General features: G+C 35.4%; 1 protein-coding gene, 1 non-coding gene and 1 pseudogene across 2 annotated transcripts; 1 reads left to right on the plus strand and 2 right to left on the minus strand.

Moving 5' to 3' along the window:
- Positions 1-152: 152 nt before the first annotated feature.
- Positions 153-225, minus strand: TRNAA-AGC (transfer RNA alanine (anticodon AGC)). Its single transcript has one exon. It is a non-coding gene; the product is annotated as a tRNA-Ala (tRNA).
- Positions 226-966: 741 nt separating this feature from the next.
- LOC132302930 (protein NRT1/ PTR FAMILY 4.6) lies at positions 967-6,829 on the minus strand. Its single transcript, XM_059799938.1, has 5 exons — positions 6,439-6,829; positions 6,197-6,305; positions 5,412-5,629; positions 2,521-2,961; positions 967-2,188 (listed from the first exon to the last, which is right to left on the minus strand). The coding sequence occupies exons 1-5, from the start codon at positions 6,439-6,441 to the stop codon at positions 1,223-1,225; spliced, it is 1,737 nt and encodes a 578-aa protein (XP_059655921.1). The 5' UTR covers positions 6,442-6,829; the 3' UTR covers positions 967-1,222.
- A 1,178-nt stretch (positions 6,830-8,007) lies between these two features.
- On the plus strand, positions 8,008-9,103 carry LOC132304807 (uncharacterized protein At5g39865-like; annotated as a pseudogene).
- Positions 9,104-20,501: the final 11,398 nt, after the last annotated feature.

The following is a 20,501-nucleotide window of genomic DNA, read 5'->3' on the forward strand; positions in this document are numbered from 1 at the left end:
CTTTTGGAAGCCCAATCATGCAACTTACTGGGCTTTTGCAAATTCCAGGATCCAGACAAAAACAAATTAGTCCAAATAGTGAATTTTTTTATTGGGCCTTAAATTTCCAAAACCAGCGCCAGTAGTAATGTGACTAGAGAAAACAAAAATAATGGAGATGCGGGGTATCGATCCCCGTACCTCTCGCATGCTAAGCGAGCGCTCTACCATCTGAGCTACATCCCCGACATTTTGTCCCGGTTCAATATTAATTTAATAATATAATAATACATTTTGAAACTACATTGTTTTTTTTTTTTTTTTTTTTTTTTTTTTTTTGTCACATTTGAAACCACATGCCTGAGGGGTTATGCTCAGGGTACTATATTATATACACTAAATTTATATATTTTTGTATGTATATATGAAAATATACATATAATGCCCCCCCTTAATTTTTTATTTTATAAAATTATTTCTTAAGTTTGTGTTTCTTTTCTCTTTTACTCTTTAAATTTGTTTAATTTCCCTACCAAAAAGTTAAATTTTCTTTTTTGAATCAACTCTAATTATTTTTCCCTTTCAAAGTTCTCCCATTTTTTTTTAAAATTTTTGTCAATTATTTTTCTTTCTTATACTCCTAATTGATTGACATATAATTTTGCAATAATTTCTTATATGTGCCTCTTGATTTGAAGAATCTATATTTGTTGTCATATTTATTATTATTATTATTATTATATATTTTTAAACTGTGTCCCCCTAGATTTAATTTCTGACTCTGCTCCTGGTTATGTTGGCACTTTCGTAGATATATTTTGAAAACCGTGAATGAAAAACCTCTGCAAAGCGAATAATATTTACGTAACTTGAGACGGATCGTGACATCCAATATGTGCTTAAAGTTATATATTGTAGTTTCTTAAATTCCATCTTAAATTTTCAGTGGAACATATATGGTATACATGATGCATGATTGCAAACATGGAAACAAAGTCATCTGCAACTTTGTAGCTGGAAAATGTAAAATTGCGTCTGAAACCATAAACCATTTGATATGCATACTATAACAAGAGCATAAATGATTACAAAACAAACATAGTGCCCCAAAATTTCTGATCTGCTCTGATACAATCATCCAAATGTATGATTTCTCCTCTTGCAGCATCAAATCTTGGGCACAATGCACAATATATAATACCAAAAGGCTAGTCTTCATGACAGAGTAAATATTGATGCTTGTTTACTCATCATCTCTTGTCAATCTGTACTTGTATCTGTTTGCCCAGAACAGATAGTGCACGAAATTCAATCCGCTCAACGCGCACATGAGCCAGTAGAATCGCTCCAGATGATAGTGGTTCAGGTTGCTACCGGAGAGCCATGGCTGGTGCTTGGAGTCACCTGTCACACTGTTGACTACAGACACTATGACTGTGCTGAGGTAGTAACCTATGGCTAATGAGGCAAAAGAGAGAGAGGTAGCCAATGATCTCATACTACTTGGCGCCTCTGTGAAGAAAAACTCCAACAGCCCAGCTAAGGTGAAAAGGTCAGCTGATCCGAGGAACAAGTACTGAAAAGCAATCCAGAAGAATGTGATTGGCAATGGGTTGGGTGAATCAAGCAGCCCTAAGTCAGATGCTTTTCGTTTTCGTTTAACTTCCACAAGTGCTGCCACTGCCATGGCCAGAATGGAGAGGACTAGACCGGTTCCTATGCGTTGGAGATGAGTGATCCCCATTTCTGTTTTGGTGACTTTTCGCGCAAAGGGGATGATGAAATGGTCGTAGAGTGGTGCAAGGATGATGATGAAGAGGACAGGGAAGACAGGGAGGGATGCCGGTGGGACTTTTAGGGAGCCGAGCTTTGTGTTCATGGTGGCTGCTTGTTGGACTGAGAATGTGGAGAGCTGAGCTAGGCAGCAATTGAGCATGATTGTGCAGGCGAAGATTGGGAGGATTTTGAGCACAATCTTGACTTCTTCGACTTGCTGTACCGAGCATTCCAGAGCTGTGTGGACTGGCTTGTTTGCTACTGCTCTGTTGAGGAATTTTAGGGATTTTGTTGGGGCTTCCATGGGCTGATCCATTGCTTTATCTTCTTCCTTTCTAGAAGGGATTAGAGGAGAAGGACTCATGGCCATGCTCACAATGGCATTGCTTGAGCTTTTTGTCGAACAAGTGTTTAGTGTGGTGGCAACCAAAACCTGTTCAATATCAATGAAAAAAAAAAAAATTTGATATCAGTCACAGTGTATTAGGTTGTTCTAAGCATAGTCCGGATCCTCTGTTGTGCACAACACGGTGCTGTAGGGTTTTCAACACAGTTAAATCCGTTTTCAACACATTAAATCTACTTATTTCAGCCAGATTTGATGTGTTGAAAAACGTAATTAATGTGTTAAAAAAATACTATGTTGAAAAGCGAAAGTAAATGTGTTGAAAAACAGAATTAACGTGCTGACAAATTACAGCACCAGTATAGCAAAGAATGTTATAGGAGGATCGGGACGCATAGTATAGAATATTTCAGTCTCACCTTGACTATGGTTGTAAGTGGACTTCCACAAGGTATTTTGTTCCTGTAAAAAGATGAACCGGCAAGGAAGATAGGGATGGACAACAATATTGTGAGAGTGGAAATGCCGAAGCCCCATTCCCACCCCTTGTTGTCCTCAATCCACACCACCAGTGTCACTGCAATGAGAGCGCCACACGCGAGACAGAACACAAAGTAGTTGAAGAAAGTTGACCTTTGCTTCCTCCCCTGTGGAGTGTTGTCATCGAATTGCTCAGCCCCGTGTGCTGGTATCGACCCTTTTATACCTCCCACTCCCAGTGCCACTAGATAGAGGCCTATGAACAGCATTGCAGCTTTGGCACCATGAACTTCCTGGCATGCAATGCCAGGGATGGTTGCCTTGCATTCTGGTGGCTTTAGGGAAGGTGAGTGAGCTTGCACTGTGAGTATGACCAAGCCCTGTTCCAAAAATCAAATTTGGTTAAGCCATGAGTACTAAGTGAATGAGTCATGATATAGAGTCCAACAGTCAGACAACTCCGATTGTTTTTATATAAGTGGGAGCTGACATCATGATACTACTGATGTCATCATGACGTAGGTCTCCGTTACATAAAACAATCACATTAGTCCAGCTCTCGAACTATATTTCATTTTCCTTTTTTATCATAATATATTGATCTAATAGGACAATGAAGAAGAAGATGTGAATGCTCAAACTCAGAATATATATGTAACCCAAATTCACAAGGCCAAGTTTGTATAGTTAGTTTCACAGGCCATTTTGGTTACATCAATTTAAAAGCTTAGGGCTTTCAAGTCTCAACCACTTGTGTGCATTACTACCTCAAAGTTGGGATGTAATTGGGCCACTGAGTGTCCAAAAATCCAAAGTCAAGGCTTTGGAAAGCAGGGCTATATATCCAACCTACCCATTAAAGGAGGATGATGGGCTTTTCCCAACTGGCCCATATATATAATACTAGAAGCTATTGGACACATGATAATGATGCATCTGCTCAAAGTTCTCTAAATATTTGTGTGTGTGTGTGTGTGAGAGAGAGAGAGAGGGAGAGAGTGTGTGTGTGTAAGTCCTACATATATATATATATATATATATTGATATTGGTGATTTAAATTAGTTAGTAGTTTTTTGAAAGGGGGAGTATCATCACCAAGAAGCGTTACCAACCCATTTTTAATGGTATAGATTGTCAACTATGAATTGTCACTACAAAAAGTTAAAAATGTTGGTCATAGTAGACTTTAGTGTGTGGGTCACCTACATTAGTAAGGTTTATTTCTTTTCTTTTTAATTTTTTTTTTTTAACCAATTAAGAAGGTTTATTAGATTTATATGCTTAACTGGTTAACTTAGCTTTTTAATTCTTTAGATGCATTAAATAAAGAAAAATGATATTAGGGTCAAGAATTTTGACTCACAACACCAATCGAAAGACTTGATTGCTTTTAGATATGTTTGCACGGGACTACCTACTCATATAGTAATATTCTTAAACGGACAAAATTTACTTAAATGCATGCAAGGACTATTTTATACCCTGTATAACTAGCTGATAAATGCACTGTACAATTGCCGTGCACTCCACTTTTTAATTTTAATAACTAAAATGACATATTTACCCTTCATCAGATTGTTCGGAAATCAAAGACAAAATAGTCATTTCATTTGAAATTCCCTTGTCAATCGGACATATACAATTAGCAAATATAATTAGGATAAGTGTCCATATAGGTGGACTCATTTTATCCAATGGTGAGTCCATCATTTGGAGTTCCTTAATTTATCCACATATATAATTAGCAAATATAATTAGGATAAGTGTCCATATAGGTGGACTCATTTTATCCAATGGTGGGTCCATCATCCAAGGTCTCTAGTCACAGACAAGGACCTTACAAACTATTGGTTTGTTAACACGTGCTTCACAATCTCCACTAGTGCCACATCCATACGGTGACAAAATATTGGTTGACATTTAAGGATAAGTCTTGTTAAACCAAGAGACAAAATGTTAATGCCAAGAAAACAAAATAGAATGCTTTTCAACAGAAATTGAGAAAGTGAGAAGTCTCTCTCTTTGTCATTGCATGATACACATTGTAACCAGATACCTTGCATGTGTTGAATGTGTGGGACCCAAGCACCCCCCACCTCATACATGTATAATCCATATATCTATAATGATTAAAGTGACTGGTTTGATGATTTATTTGAGCCCAAAACATGATTAGTACTTAGTAGTAGTACTTTTGCTACTAACTCAAAAAAGTTTCCCTGTCTCATCACTTTTGCCTCTAATATCTCATAATGTACAGTAACTTGGTAGCCACCACCTATATGTATATATATATAATATTTTTTTTAAATCTAGATAATTTGTGCTTATAAATATATAAAAGTTGTGATGGTCTAGTCGAGAATTTTGTTCATTCACAGGATATAATAAATCGAAATATAGAAACGTAAACATATAAATATTAAACTATAAACATTTCCCATTGATTGCACAGAGTCTGTGTGGTCGGGATAGTAGATACTGTCAATTATCTATATATATATATATATATATAATTATTAGAAGGGTACCTTCATTAAACCAAGAAGTGAATGCACCAATTAAAGAGCAGTAAAAAAATAATTCAACATCTGCAGATTCACAGTTTTCAATGTTTTTCAGCGTTTATTGCAACAGTAGACTGTCTAGCAGACATATGATCCAATTGAAAGTCATGTATATTAATATCCTCGGAAAACCCAATAAAAATCTAACCAAATTAATTACTTTTAGGGTTTCACAGGTAACAAGCTAAGAAGTTACTGCAGGTAAGATTTAAAAATTAACCAAACACATACTAAAGGTGAGAGAGAGAGAGGTGTAATTTACCAGGAATTCAACAACTGCACTTATCAGGAAGATGTGATAGGTGGTGAGAAAAGCATCTGATAAGAACCCACCAAGAAGGGCAAGTAGGAAAGCAGTCCCCATGAAATTTGTGACTGAATTGGCTGATTTGGAGGGCGAAAAGTGCATGTACTCAGACATATATAGCACCAAGTTGCTTGCATTTGCCAGGTATGCCAAGTTCTCCAATACCTCCACAACTATATATATATATATATACACACACACATATATAACAAAATCAAAAATTAATTAATAATAATAATAAATCATTTGAGATTAAAATTAAATTAAATTAATCTGCCCTAAGATCCATATTCAAGCCTACATGCATTAGTTAAAAAGGTTCTCATTAAATGTCATATACGCGTTAAGGAGTAATGTTACAAATTACTGTTGTTGTTTTGTTCGTGTCGAATAAATGATGTGAGAGTCTCTCTGCTATGTCGGTGACAAAAATTGATTAGGGTTTCTAACAATATTCGAGATAAATATTACCATTAATTACAAGTTTTATTTTTTTCAAGAAAGTAAAAATCATCGAATCATGTGAGAGAGAGTGTGCGCGAGAGAGGAAGAAGAGGTGAGTGTTAGATTTTGACTGGCCCAAGCCATGGTGGCCACGAGCTCAATAATTGTCATATCAGTCCCTAATAAAATTGATCGATTTTTTAGAAAATGAATATTTTCAAGAAAGTAAAAAAATCATCAAACCATTTGAGAGTGAATGTGTGAGGAAGAAGAGGTGGGTGTTGATTTAGACTGACCCAAGACGAAGGAGGCGGCGAGCATGCCGCCATGGCGGCCTCTGAGTGCAGGTCTGTTCCTCCAATCTACATAGCCTTCCCATGTGTTGAGCTGGTGGTGTTCCACTTCCTGCAACAAAAGCAAAGTGAAGTACTACTTGAGAGAGAGAGAACATTTCATGTGTTTTGTCCAATAAAGGATAACATGCAAGAAGAGTGACAATATGAAAAAAAAGAGTTAGAAATTAAGAGGAACAACTCACCATCTTCTCTCCTAGCTTATTTATTTTCTCAACTTGCCAAGATGATATATATATATATATATATATAGATCTCTGAATTGAGAAGACTTGAAGAGATCAGAGAAAAGAGGAGTGATCAAGAGGGGAAGGCTCCAACTTGAGGAGAGAATGGTCTAGACACCTTAGAAAATGACTTTAAATCCTTTGAACACCTTTATATATATATATATACTACTTGTATCCCCACTCTGTGTGTGTGTGTGTGTGTGAGAGAGAGAGAGAGAGAGAGAGAGAGAGAAAGGGGGAGAGAGATGGGTAGGTTTATATATATATATATATTGGTTAATTATAAAGATATATATCTCTTAAAAAGAGGGGCAAAAAGAGATAGGGGGTATCAAATCCTCTCCTACCAAATTCTAATGAAAAAGAGAAATTAGGCTACCTTGTCTTATTTGACCAGGAAACTTGCAATGAATGTAAAGAGCTTTGCATGGCTACCATACCATCCTATTTATGGTATGTTTGCAATTACAAATTGAAATTTCAGAAAATTAGGCCCACTTTTTTTTTTTCCTATCTTTTTCATTTTTGTAATACTTCTGTCTCAATTTAAGTATTGATTTTGGGGAGTAATAATTTTTAAGGAAACATATAACATATCTATTATCTCTCTTAAAAGTTAATAAATTACCTTTTAAAATTTTAAATATTCAAGTTTAATATTTAAATTTCAAAGGATATATATGAAAAAATATGAAATATATTATTTGAAAAAAGAAAAGTGGAGAATTATTTGAAACAAATAAAAAAGGAAAGTATGATACTAATTTGATTTATATTGGCTAAAATGGGAATATAATAAATAAAGAATTGATTCTTTAATCTTCAATACACGCGTTACAACATGATCCTTTAATTAATTTGATCTTGTCTTATCACATGGGAATCCCATAGGCTGGTTAATGATAACATTGAACTACACTGTAGGTGAATTTGTGGCCACTGATGGAAAGACTTTTTTTGTCATATGATCATGTTATGCAAATTGGAGATAACAGTATGTATGAAAAACCTATACATATATATACATACATGTATATGTCTATGGATATGTGAAGGTCATAAAGGGAGTGGGGATGGTCCTGGTCTGATGGATGACTGGAAGTCAGTCAAAATCTGGCTTTTTAAGACCATACCAACCATCTCCACTCACCTCGATCATCTTAGTGGCTAGACCACGGACTCTCTTAAAGCTAGTACCTTGCGTGCGTGTGTGCGTGTGTGTGTGTTATACAGACAATTGTTGTGTTGGGTATTTTTTTGAAAAAAATTCAATAATTGTGTGTATTACATTGGAAATGGGAGACTAAATACTATACTCCCTCCGTCTCAATATAATTGTCATTTTTGGAGAGTAATAATTTTTAAATGAATATACGGGATATGTATTTATTAGCGATACATGTTCTGGAGTTTAAATTTAAATAAGGCAAAAAAAAACATAAAACCCCCCTCAAGTATTAGGAATCAGCATTTTACCCCCCCTAAACTACAAAATCGAACAAGTCAATCCCTTAATTATAAAAAATGATCAGTTTCACCACTTGGTTGTCCTTTCCGGCTCATTTCCGGTACCAGCATTGTACATTTACAAAAATGCCCATTATAATTAACATTTAAAAAAAAGCAAATAAAATTAAAATTGTGAAATACTATCAATACCCTCAAGTAATTATACGGATCAGTCTTCTCTGTTGGGAATTCAATTAAGGGATAGGTGAAAAAACTCTGCAGGATATTCGAATCTACCAAATCCCCAACATCAATTCTGGATGAATCGCAATCGCAATTACAATCGCCTACCAAATTAAAACCCACCAAATCGATAGAATCCGATTTTAGGGTTTCTTCGTTCACTACCAACCCTCTAATTCGATTGCCGAGTAATGAAGATCAAATTATCGTCTATTTCACCAGTTTGAGGGGAATTCGGAGGATGTACGAGGATTGATGTGCTGTGAGGATGATATTAAGGGGGTTTAGGGTTTTCGTCGACGACCGCGACATTTCCATGGATTCAGCTTATAGGGAAGAGTTGCAGAGTGTTCTGGGCGAAAAAAATGTGACTTTGCCACAAGTGTTCGTCCGAGGAAAGTACATTGGAGGTGTTGATGTGATCAAACAGCTTCATGAGGTTGGTGAATTGGCTAAAATTCTCAGTGGGCTTCCGATTCAAGAACTTGGGTTTGTCTGCGAGGGCCGTGGGGATGCCAGGTTCATTCCGTGCTCGAATTGTAGTGGAAGTAGAAAGGTTTACGACGAAAACGAAGACCAGTTGAAGAGATGCCTGGAGTGCAACGAGAACGGGTTGATCCGGTGTCCAACTTGCTGTTGTTCTTGATATATATATATATATACACACACACGCACCATCTGACCTTAACTTCTTCAACTCTGATAAAGTTTTTTTTTTTTTTTTTTTTTTTTTTTTTTTTTTTTCTACACTTGGAGGGGGAGCAGTTGCAGTTGGAGAAGGAAGAAGAAATTTTGGACTCAATTTACAGATAAGGCTACAACGGTCATACTGTAAGGGTAGTTATGGAATTATATTAGAAAGTAAACTCACGCACTCCATCTGTTGCCGGAAAGGACTGCCAAGGGGTCAAACTGCACATTTTTTATAGTTATGGTATTGACTTGCTCGATTTTGTAGTTCGGGGGGGGGGGGGGTAAAATGCTGATTCCTAATACTTGAAGGGGGTTTTATGCTTTTTTGCCTTTAAATAATTGTTAGAGTTTGAATTCAAACAACTATTCTAATAGTGGTAAGATAAAATCATATTATTTGATTATAGGAGAGAATCATGTTAATTGTCTCTCTCTCTCTATTTATGCTCACATTTTTTTGTAAAAGAATTATCGAAGATAGAGACTTTTTCTATCCAAACTCTTGAATTTGTCTTCATGTTATCAGAGCCAACGATATCCTAGGCTTTTTCTTTTCTTTTCTTTTTCTTTGCTTACCCATCTTATTCTTTGCTTACTCACCTTATCAATAACTGATCCATCACTATACCCATATCCTGCATCCCTCAACGTGACAAATTTTGTGTTAATAAAATTAACACAATCCAATTTTCTGTTATAGAAAACGCAGATAATGGGACTGATTGAGTCACAAGATATGGTAGGCTTCATAGATAAAAGTCTTTCTTCTCCATCAATGTACCAACAACAATCAAGAGAAGAAACGAGCGAGAAGACACTGAATCTAGCATACATTGCTTGGAAAAAGTCAGATAGGCTGCTGTGTGGTTGGATTACCGGCACTTTAACTGCTGAAGTACTAGTCGCAGTAGTCGGATTTGACACTGCATATGATGTTTGGACTACGTTACTTCATGCATTCGCTCAAGATTCACAGGAACATGAATTTTATTTGCAACAAAAATTAAGGATGCATCGGAAGGGAAATTCATCCCTCTTTGAATATCTTTTGATCTTCAAAGGCATTTGTGATAATCTTACTGCAATTGGCAAACCTGTTAACGATTAAACAAAGTTTTTTGCCCTGCTAACCAGACTTGGTCCAGGGTATGAATCTTTTGTTACTACAAGGCTAAAGCCTCCAACGCCAACATACAGTGAAGTGGTTCATCTACTTCAATCCCATGAAACAATTAAGATTCTTCATACAAATGACAACTATGGCAGCATGAATCACAATGCGGCATTTATAGGCTAGCGACAAAACTTCAACAAATTCAATCAAACTCAAGGCCGAGGCAAGCCAGGTTCCTTCAACTCTAGAGGACGCGGGTTTACCCAAGCGATTCGCAGTAATGGGTAGTATAATACTGGAAGGGGCAATCCAGATCGCCAAAATCCTAACTATGCAACCCAAAATGAAAATGAAAAGGTGAGATGTGTCAAATATGTCATAAGCCTAATCACACTGCGTTACGTTGTTGGCATAAGTTAATCAATCATATCAAGCAGAGGATGTCCCCAAGGCATTTGCAACTGTCACAATCTCCAACAATCAAGACCAAGCTTGGTTTCCCGACACAGGTGCAAATGCACACATGACGGGTGATCCCTGTAAGTTACATTCATTATCCAGTTATTTTGGACATGACGAAATCATGGTTGGCAATGGAGATTCATTAAAGATCACCCATGTTGGTTTAGCCTTACTTGATGTTGACGATAGGAAATTATGCTTGAATAATGTTTTAGTTGTGCCACAAATCAAGAAGAATTTGATTTCAGTTAGTCAATTAACTTATGAGTTTCCTTATGTTTTTCACTTTTCTGCAGATGGTTTTGTTGTAAAGGACAAAGAAACACACCATATAGTGACAACCAGGAAGAGAAGCGGTGACTTGTATGTTCTTCAACCAACTAATAAAATGGCGTTGTTTGCAAACAGATTCAAGACCGCTACTGAGGACACATGGCAACAACGATTGGGACACACCCATTTTCAAGTAATAGATTATTTGCTTCGAAATAATTTAATTACTAGCTCTAAGTCCAGTTCAAATAAGATTGTATGCACAAGTTGTCAATTGGCTAAAGCCTGTCAGTTACTATTGTTAAACATTAATAAAGATGTCCCAAAATTATTTGCTAGAATTCATTGTGATTTGTAGGGACCAGCACCTGTGACTTCATTTCAGAGATTTCGCTATTATGTGATTTTTATAAATGAATACTCACGGTTTACTTGGTTTTTTCCACTCAAGCATAAGAGTGATTTCATATCGTGTTCTCTGAATTTCCACAAGTATGTCCGAACTTAATTTAGTAAGGAGATTCGTATTTTTTAATCAGATGGATGGGGTGAATTCATTGACAAAGGTTTTAATAATTATTTGGTTGCAAATGGTATTGTTCATTATATGTCATGTCTAAAAATACCGGAACAAAATGGTTTGGCTAAACAAAAACGTAGAAACATAACCGAGCTTGGCTTAACATTGTTATTTCATAATGGAGTTCCGAAGCGGTTTTGGGTGGAATCCTTTGCTACAGCCGCATGGTTAATCGACCAGACACCTACCCTAAGTTCTACAAATGAAATCTCCTTACGAGAGACTTTATGCCAAACGACCCAATTATGATTATCTTCATGTGTTCAGTTCTAGATGTTTTCCTTATTTACGGCCATATGCAAAAACAAATTTTGATCCATGGTCCTTGCTATTCGTTTTCTTTGGTTATTGTGATCAGTACAAGGGTTATAAATGCTTTCATCCACCTACTGGAAGGGTCTATATATCCTGGCATGTTGTTTTTGACGAAATAACCTTTCCTTTTAAGGATCCAGGAGCACTTTTTTTTTTTTTTTTTTAAGTTTCTAACCTTACTAATTTAGCTTCTTTTGATGACTAGTTGACAGGACCAAGTTGTGCATCTCACACTAGCACCAATTGCTCATCTCCGCCATTTGAAGGCCCTCATGATTCTTGTGATAATATGCATAATGAATCAGTTGGCAATGCGACTATTCCTTATATCGGGCCATCACCTGGTCACGAAAATATTGTTGGACCTCTTCATCACGACAGAATTGTTGTTGCTCCAGATTTCAACATTAATGAAATCTTCCTATCTCTTCATCAAGACAGAATTGTTGCTGCTCCTGATTTCAACATTAATGAAATCTCCCCACCTTCTTCATCCATATACACCCATGTCATTCTTACACATCTGGACACCAACTTGCTATCTTCAACACCGTCTCCAAGCTTAATTCATGTTCCCAGTAATCCGCGTCATCCGATGGCAACAAGATCTAAGGATAGGGTTGTAAAACCCAATCTTAAGTACTTTCTTGTAACCTCAAGTATTCCAACGGAGCCAAAGACCTTTAAATCTGCCATGAAACATCCCGGTTGGTTTGTAGCAATGAAAGAAGAATTTCATGCTTTGCAACAAAACAATACTTGGGATTTGGTTCCTCGAGATTCGCATACAAATGTGGTGGGCTACAAATGGGTTTTTAAGACCAAATTTAAATCTGATGGTACACTTAAACGTCTAAAAGCTCGTTTAGTCACTAAAGGCTTCACACAAATTTTCGGCTTAGACTTCATTGAGACTTTTTCTCCAGTTATTAAGCCTACTACAATCAGAGTTGTCCTAACTGTTGCAATTTCCAATCACTGGGATATTCGGCAGCTTGATATCAAGAATGCTTTTCTGCATGGTCATTTATCTGAACCGGTCTTTATGGAGCAACCACCTGGGTTTCACGATCCCAGTCGTCCATCACACGTGTGTAAATTAAACCGTGCTCTTTATGGACTTCGGCAAGCCCCACGGGCTTGGTTTGATAGGTTCACCAATTTTCTTATTGAGATTGGTTTTTTCTGCTTTATTGACGATTCGTCTCTCTTTATTCAGCAAAAACCAGAAGGTGTCATACTCTTACTCCTATATGTTGATGACATAGTTCTCACAGGTAGCAATTCTTCTCTTTTGAATGAACTTATACCGGTTCTTCAACAAGAATTTGCCATGAAAGATCTTGGTTACCTCCATTTTTTTCTCGGAGTAGCGGTTGAAAAATTTAATGGCGGATTATTTCTTTATCAATCAAAGTATGCTTATGAGTTACATGTTCGTGCCCAAATGACACACTACAAGTCAATATCCACTCCAATGGCAACAAAACTCTCCTTCTACTAATGATTCCCCTTTCCATGATCCTCATCTATATCGTAGCATTGTTGGAGGCCTTCAATATTTAACTTTCATACGCCCTGACATTGTCTACAGTGTCAATTATGTTTGTCAACCACATGCACAATTTGTTTACATTTCATTTTCAAATGGTTAAACGAATTTTGCGCTATGTTCATGGTATCGTCACGTATGGAATTCGGTTGCAGTCTAACCCAAATTAGAATTAATTGGGTTTTTCGATGCTGACTGGGCTGGCTGCTCTACTACTCGTAGATCTGTTAGTGGATATTGCACCTTTCTTAGTAGAAATTGCATTTCTTGGACAGCAAAGAAATAGCCAACAGTCTCTCATTCGGGTTCCGAAGCTGAATATAAAGCATTAACATCCACAGCGGCTGAATTAACATGGATTTCGTTCATACTTCGTGACATTGGTTTCCATTTATCAAATCCGTCAACTCTCTACTGTGACAATGTCTCTGCATTACATATGACTGTCAATCAGGTTTTTCATGGACTCACGAAGCATGTTGAAATTGATTATCATTTTGTACGAGAGAAGGAAACACTTGGGAATCGTACCACTCAGTACATACCATCACGCCAATAAGTTGCTGATATTTTCATAAAACCTTTGCCGCGACAACTCTTTGAAGACTTACGATGCAAAGTCAGTCTTTCGCAATCTCCCGACACGAGTTTGAGGGGGTGTATTAGCGATACATGTTCTGGAGTTTAAATTTAAATAATTGTTAGAGTTTGAATTCAAACAACTGTTCTAATAGTGGTAGGATAGAATCATATTACTTGATTATAGGAAAGAATCATGTTAACTCTCTCTCTATTTATGCTCACATTTTTCTATAAAAGAATTATCGAAGATAGAGACTCTCTCTACCCAAACTCCTGAATTTATCTTTTTTATTGTCTTTTTAGAAAGTTACTAAATTGTCTTTTAAGTTTTGAATATTCAAATTTGAAATTTTAAACTCCAAGGACATATACATATGGAAAGATGTGAAATATATTATTTGATAAAGGAAAGTGAATAATTATTTTAGGACAGATCAAAAAGGAAAGTATGACAAATTTTTTTTTTAGGAGGAAGGAGTATTTAAAAGTTTTATTTCTTTGAGAGATGATATAATTAATCTTGAAATTAAGTACTTGTAAATTTTGAATATTGGATAAGATGGTTGGACCCTTAAAGAGATTGATATTATTTATTTTTAAATATTTGGAGTGTGGATGCTAACAAAATTAAGATTTCATAATATTCATTAATGACAATAAACTAATAATGAATGACCTTTACATACTCTTTTAGAAAGGTATTCATATGTCATTATGAATTGTGTTTTTATGCATCTTAATTAAAAGCTTTTTGTGTTGATCCCTCCATTAATTAACTTAATTAATTAATTGAGTTGTGGCAAATTGGAAATAAGTCACAAAGTGTAACGGGCGGACACTTGCCCAAGCCGTTGGGTAGTGTTGCATACCCACCCATTTATACCTAATCACTTTTCCATCCGGATCCGATGTGGGACAAATATCTCCTTATAACATTCTTTCCTAACTGAACTCGCAACGCCCTCGTTGCGATCGGGTCACCCTGCTTACCTGGGGTGGCTTATCTAGATGCTTTCCGGATCGGGCGCTTAGGTGTGACAGAACGTTGACTAGGCAGGTCTAAGCTTTTTCGCCGATTCAGAAGCATCAAACCTTCGGAAAAATCGAAACACATCGAAATGGTACCAGCCGTGCTTAATAATAGAAGGATTTGGCAGAAATATGTAAAATTATCCCTCCTAAAAAGATTATTCCAGAATAAATTGGCAATAGTTAGGAGAGGTGCACCAGCAACGAGCAGGAAAGCTCGACCAGAACCACACGGGGCGCGTGGCACCGGATCAATGATTGAACTTGGCTTTGATACCAACTGTAACCGGTGAACGCTTACCCATTTACTCAAAAACTCAAACTGTTGGGTAATGCTGCATACCCACCCATTTATACCCAATCACTTTCCCATTCGGATTCGATGTGGGACAAATATCCCCTTGTAACACAAAGGCACCTTATAAACCGAGAGAATTCGATTGTTCAAAATATAAAAACAAGTTGATTAGAATTATGAGAAAATTTTCTGCGACGGCGCATTCGGACCATCCGTGTAATACACATATCCGTACGTGTATCATACGCGCGATAATTAATGGTTGGATGTGCCTGTTGCAAGGTGCAATGGACACAAATTTTTTTTTTTTTTTTTCAAGAACTAGAAACCAATAATAGTAATTAAAAATAAATAAATATACTACAAAGTGTCCGAAAACATGGCATACCAATTTGGCAATTGAACCAAAATAGATTTTTTCTATATTTGCAACCGGCACAATTTTTTTTTTTTCCCAGAACTGGGAACCAATAAAAATAATTAAAAATAAATAAATATACTACAAAGTGTCCGAAAACATGGCATACCAATTTGGCAATCGAACCAAAATAGATTTTTTCTATAAATATATGGAATTTCAATTTATGGAAACAAGTAATTTCACCATAAAAATGAAAGGGTGGTGTTGGTTTGGTTATTTTTTGCTGCATAACCTTAGAGGGAAGATATCTTTCATTAAAAAATGACAAAGAATAATTGGTGGAAACAACAGTGTTTCTCTGAGATCTACGAAAGTTTTCTGATTATATGGCAAAGGTCAACTCGGAGACACAAAGAAGGTGCCATATAAGTTACCAGAGGTAGGTCACAGTACTCAAAAAAAACAAAAACAATGAATTGAATGATCATAAGAACATGTTTCAATAAGTTTGAAAACACATAAATCATAACTTTTTATATCAAAAATAAAATAAATATATATTTGCTATAATCAGCTCTAGAATATGTACTGACTTGTCACTACTCAACTTGTATTGTCATCATTAGTTCTATAAATTTGTTTTATTTATTATTATATATATATATATATTTAATAATATTGGTATCGAATCTCCTATAACATTTTATAATTTAGTATAAAGTGTATGCAATCTCCCGCCTCACATTTTTTTAGAGTAGCCCTAAAAAGATTGGAACACAGAGTCTAAAACTTGAGGTGAGAGTACTTATTGTTAGACTATTTTTTGTTGTTGTTAGTTTGATGTGTAATTATGAGGCAAAATTTATGCAACCATCTCATACCATACTGAATATGTATTACAGGTGTAACTCATTTGTGACAACTCATGATCTCGGATATTTTGTTCCTCATAAATATTATTATTATTATTATTATTATTTCTATGGTAGTGGTGTCTAATTGAAACGGGTGGGCGCTTGCCCATTTACCCACTGTTAGGTAGTGCTGTATACCCACCCATTTATACCCATGTCACTTTCCATCCGGATCCGATGTGGAACAAGTTTCCCCTGTAACATTTTCCCCCACCCGAACTCGCAACGCCCTCGTTGCGGTTGGGCCACCCTGCCTACCCAGGGTGGCACATTCGGACGCCTTCCGGACCGGGCGCTTGGCGTGGTACCAGATCAAGGATTGGGTCTGGCTCTGATACCAACTGAAAGGGGTGGGCGCTTGCCTATTTACCCAAAAACTCAAACTATTGGATAGTGCTGCATATCCACCCATCTATACCCATGTCACTTTCCATCCGGATCCGATGTGGGTAAAGTTTCCCTTGTAACACTAATCTATTAGAACATTTCATAATTTAATATTAGGTGTATGCATTCTCTCATTTCATATTTTTCATCGTACACTAGATAATTATTGAAATTTTTTTTCTTAAAGTGATTTAAGAGAATTTAAACTCTAAAATATGAGATGAGAGTTTTAATCATTTAACTTGTAAAATTTATGCAACTATCTCATAACATAATGAATGGTTATTACAATCGTAACTCATTTGTGACACCTCACGCCCTTAGATATTTTGTCCCTCATAAACATTATTATTTTGACTTTGCATATGATCATGCAAGAATGCTTTTCTTTTTTAATAAACAAAATTAACAAATCTCACTTCCATATCCAAAGTAATTGATTTTATATTTGAAGTTGAAATTTTGAAGTGGTCCTCCTGAGGAGCTTCAACACGCAAGTGAGAGGGAGAGAGAGAGAGAGGGCGTGTTTGGAATGTAATAAATAAGATATGAGTGATACGGGTGTGCATAGAGAGGAGAAGAAGAAGACAGCTTTGCATGAGGAAGAAAGTGGCCCATGTAGACTCTGAGAGTCTGCTCTTTTCTCGTGCACACAGCTCATACGATTTTTAATAATTATTTGTTTGTCTAAGATTATTTATAATTTTTGGTTGTCTTATTATTGAAATTTCATGTTGGTTGGTCCAACAAATCCGGGTCGGCTATTCATGTTATGTGGGTCCACTCTGTTTTCTGTTATGGGTGGCATCTTCTCTGCACCATCAACCGCGTGATTTCCCATACTCACCGCCGCATTACTTTCTCATAGTAAAACTATAGCTCTTTATGCACCTAAATTATATATATATGGTTAATGATGGTAGCATCAGCCTTTTAAAATACTTCGAAATTTACCACCAAATTCCTTATACATTGGACAATTATTAAAAAAAGGAATCAAACACGATGGAATTCTCTAAAATACTCAAATTATAAGTGTCATTTCTATGAATTGAGAAGTAATTGCACTCTCTGTAGTTTCCTTTCCATCCTCACTTTAGAAGTTATATTTCAAATAGTCCTCATGTTTCTTGACAATGGTTCCAATCCATATTTGGTAATGGTATATTTTCTTCAACTTCTCAGTCTAATCCACAAGTTTGATTTAAATAAATATACCAATTTCATGAATAAGTCTAAATAATGAGACTCGAGTTGACCTACTCTTATTTCCAATAAACCACTTTAATATATTGTCACATGTTATTGTTGAAGTTTAATTATATTTACTGGGGCATGCATATCATTCTTGTTTGTCCTATATCCAATGCCATTTAAAAAATAATAGCAAATAAAAATTTAGCGCAATAATGCATCTGTCCTAACCGATGACAGAAAGTTCAGATGCACGAAAAAATATTGAGATGCATAATCAAACGTTACAACATTTTCGTAACGTGTATCTCAAATTATCCTAATAACAAATGCACTTTTGCGTTAGATAAAAATTTTATTCAGAAAAAATGGATCCTAACACAGTAGTACTCAATTTCAATGCCTACTTAGGTTGTCATAGGAATATTAGTTGGCCTATAAGTGCCATGATAGCAATTACATGATGTGACAAATTCATGCCAGGTATGAATTTGGATAATTCTTAACGGAATGGAATTTTATTCGAGATTCAATTCGATTCAAAGATAAAGTATATTTTACTTTAAATAATATTGATAAGATATGAATCATATTCATATTATTCGACTCAGATATAAATGTTGACAGAACACATAGATCTGAATTTATATAAGTTCGCTTTAGATCAACTCCATTCGAGCATGAGACCAATTTTTTCTTGATAAAAACTTTTTCATGCAAGCCTCTACTTTGGATTTCCTTCTATCCTGATTCCATTTTTTGAACAAGTGAATTCCTATCCCATAAGTAACTTACCCAGGTTGATTTTACTTTAATATTACGAATTAGATTTGGATCTATGTTCATATCATTCGGTTCAGATATAGATATCAACGTTAAAATATAGACACGGATCACATAAATTCGCTTTAGATCAAATGCATTCGAGCACTAAACCCAATCTTTTCTTCATAAAAACTTTTCCATACAAACGTTTAGTTTGGATTCCCTTCTATCCTAATTCCATTTTTGAACAAGTGAATTCCCTATCCAGTAAGTAAATTACCGGAGTTTATTTTACTTCAATAATTAAGATGAATTACATTTAATCGGATCACGTTCATATCATTCAATTCAGATATAGATATATGTCGACATTAATATATAGATACGGATCTGGTCGAATTCACATAAATTTGCTTTAGATCAACTCTATTCGAGCGCTAATCCTTACCTTTTCTTTAGAAGAACTTTTCCATGCAATCCTTTAGTTTGGACTCCCTTCTATCCTCATTCCATTTTTGAACAAGTGAATTTCCCGTCCCATAAGTAAATAAGTCTTTTCAAAACCCTAGTTTCAAATATTCAAAGCTGACCCTTTTCATGCTTTTGTGGCTTTTTCTGTAATTGTGAAATAAAGATTGAAGAGATGCCAAGGGAGAGGCTAAGAACTCAAGAGAAAAAAGGTGAAAATTAACTCCCTTTAATGCAGAAAATGAAGTTCATATTCCAACCAAAACATAAAGTTGATCAGATAAGTGGATGATATACACGAATGGAATCAAACTTTTATTCTCTCTCTCTCTCTCTCTCTCTCTATATATATATATATATGTATATATTCATAATCATCTAAAACGATTGGCGCCGCAAAGAAAAATTCTTATTCTCCCAAACATGGTGAAAAAATTGGCATCTTGGTTGCAGGAATGTTAGTATACTTTCAGCAGCCTTACTTTTCTTTTTTCACATTCTTTAACATATAATCAATATTCTTGAAACTTTATTCATGTAATATTACATAGTTCTTCTAGAGAGAACATACATTGAAGTGATTGTATTATAATCTGTTTTGTTTTTCATCAAAGTGAAACTGCCCCTAGTAGGGTCCCTCAAGCCCACAGCATTGCTCCTCATTTTTTTTCATGTAAAGTGTGCATATTATATATTGAAGAAATGGGTCATTAAATTAAGTAGGGACGCCTAGTCTCGTATCAAGGGTACTTGAGATTTTTTTATTTATTATACATATCTATATATATTTGACAAGAAATTTACACAATGCTTTTGAGAGGTTCGAACCTTATACATTTCGCTCTTACAATGCTACCTTTTACTTTTCACTTTAAAATCAGAAAAGATAAAATTAATACTAATTTTTATTATAATCACATTATTTTAATTTTATAAGCATATTAATAAATTTAGGACTTATTTTAGAGGTGGTAATAATTTAATCAATGGTTACGTTATGGGACAATAATGAAATTTTTAGTAATTTAAAGGGAGAGAAATAGTAATATTTTATGCGTATATAATTGAAACAACACAAATTTACAAGGGTATATTAGTAAAACAAAAAATCAGGGGGCAATTCCGTGCCTGCTTGCAAGCAAGCATCTTTTACATGGAAACGAATTAGAGATGAAAGTTTAAGATTCATCGACTTTACTTTCTTTTTTTTTTTTTTTTTAAATAATAAAAAAGAAAATCATTGGCTTTGGAGAAGTTTGATTAGGGACAATCATAATTAATTGAGACGTTTAAGCTTTAAGAATCATTGACTTTACCTTTAAAAAAAAAAAAAAAAGTC

This window comes from Cornus florida, unplaced genomic scaffold (genome assembly GCF_030987335.1).
Source record: "Cornus florida cultivar Cherokee Brave unplaced genomic scaffold, ASM3098733v1 CherokeeBrave_3.0.0_Hap2_Chr04, whole genome shotgun sequence".
Taxonomy (NCBI): Eukaryota; Viridiplantae; Streptophyta; class Magnoliopsida; order Cornales; family Cornaceae; genus Cornus; species Cornus florida.

What these genes read in the sequence shown, in the direction of transcription:
- LOC132302930 (XM_059799938.1), bottom strand. An exon ending in CGCCGCCTCCTTCGTCTTGG is followed by an intron (nt 5,630 to 6,196) that starts GTCAGTCTAAAT and finishes ATATATATATAG; the next exon opens with TTGTGGAGGTATTGGAGAAC. An exon ending in CACTTACAACCATAGTCAAG is followed by an intron (nt 2,189 to 2,520) that starts GTGAGACTGAAA and finishes GATATTGAACAG; the next exon opens with GTTTTGGTTGCCACCACACT.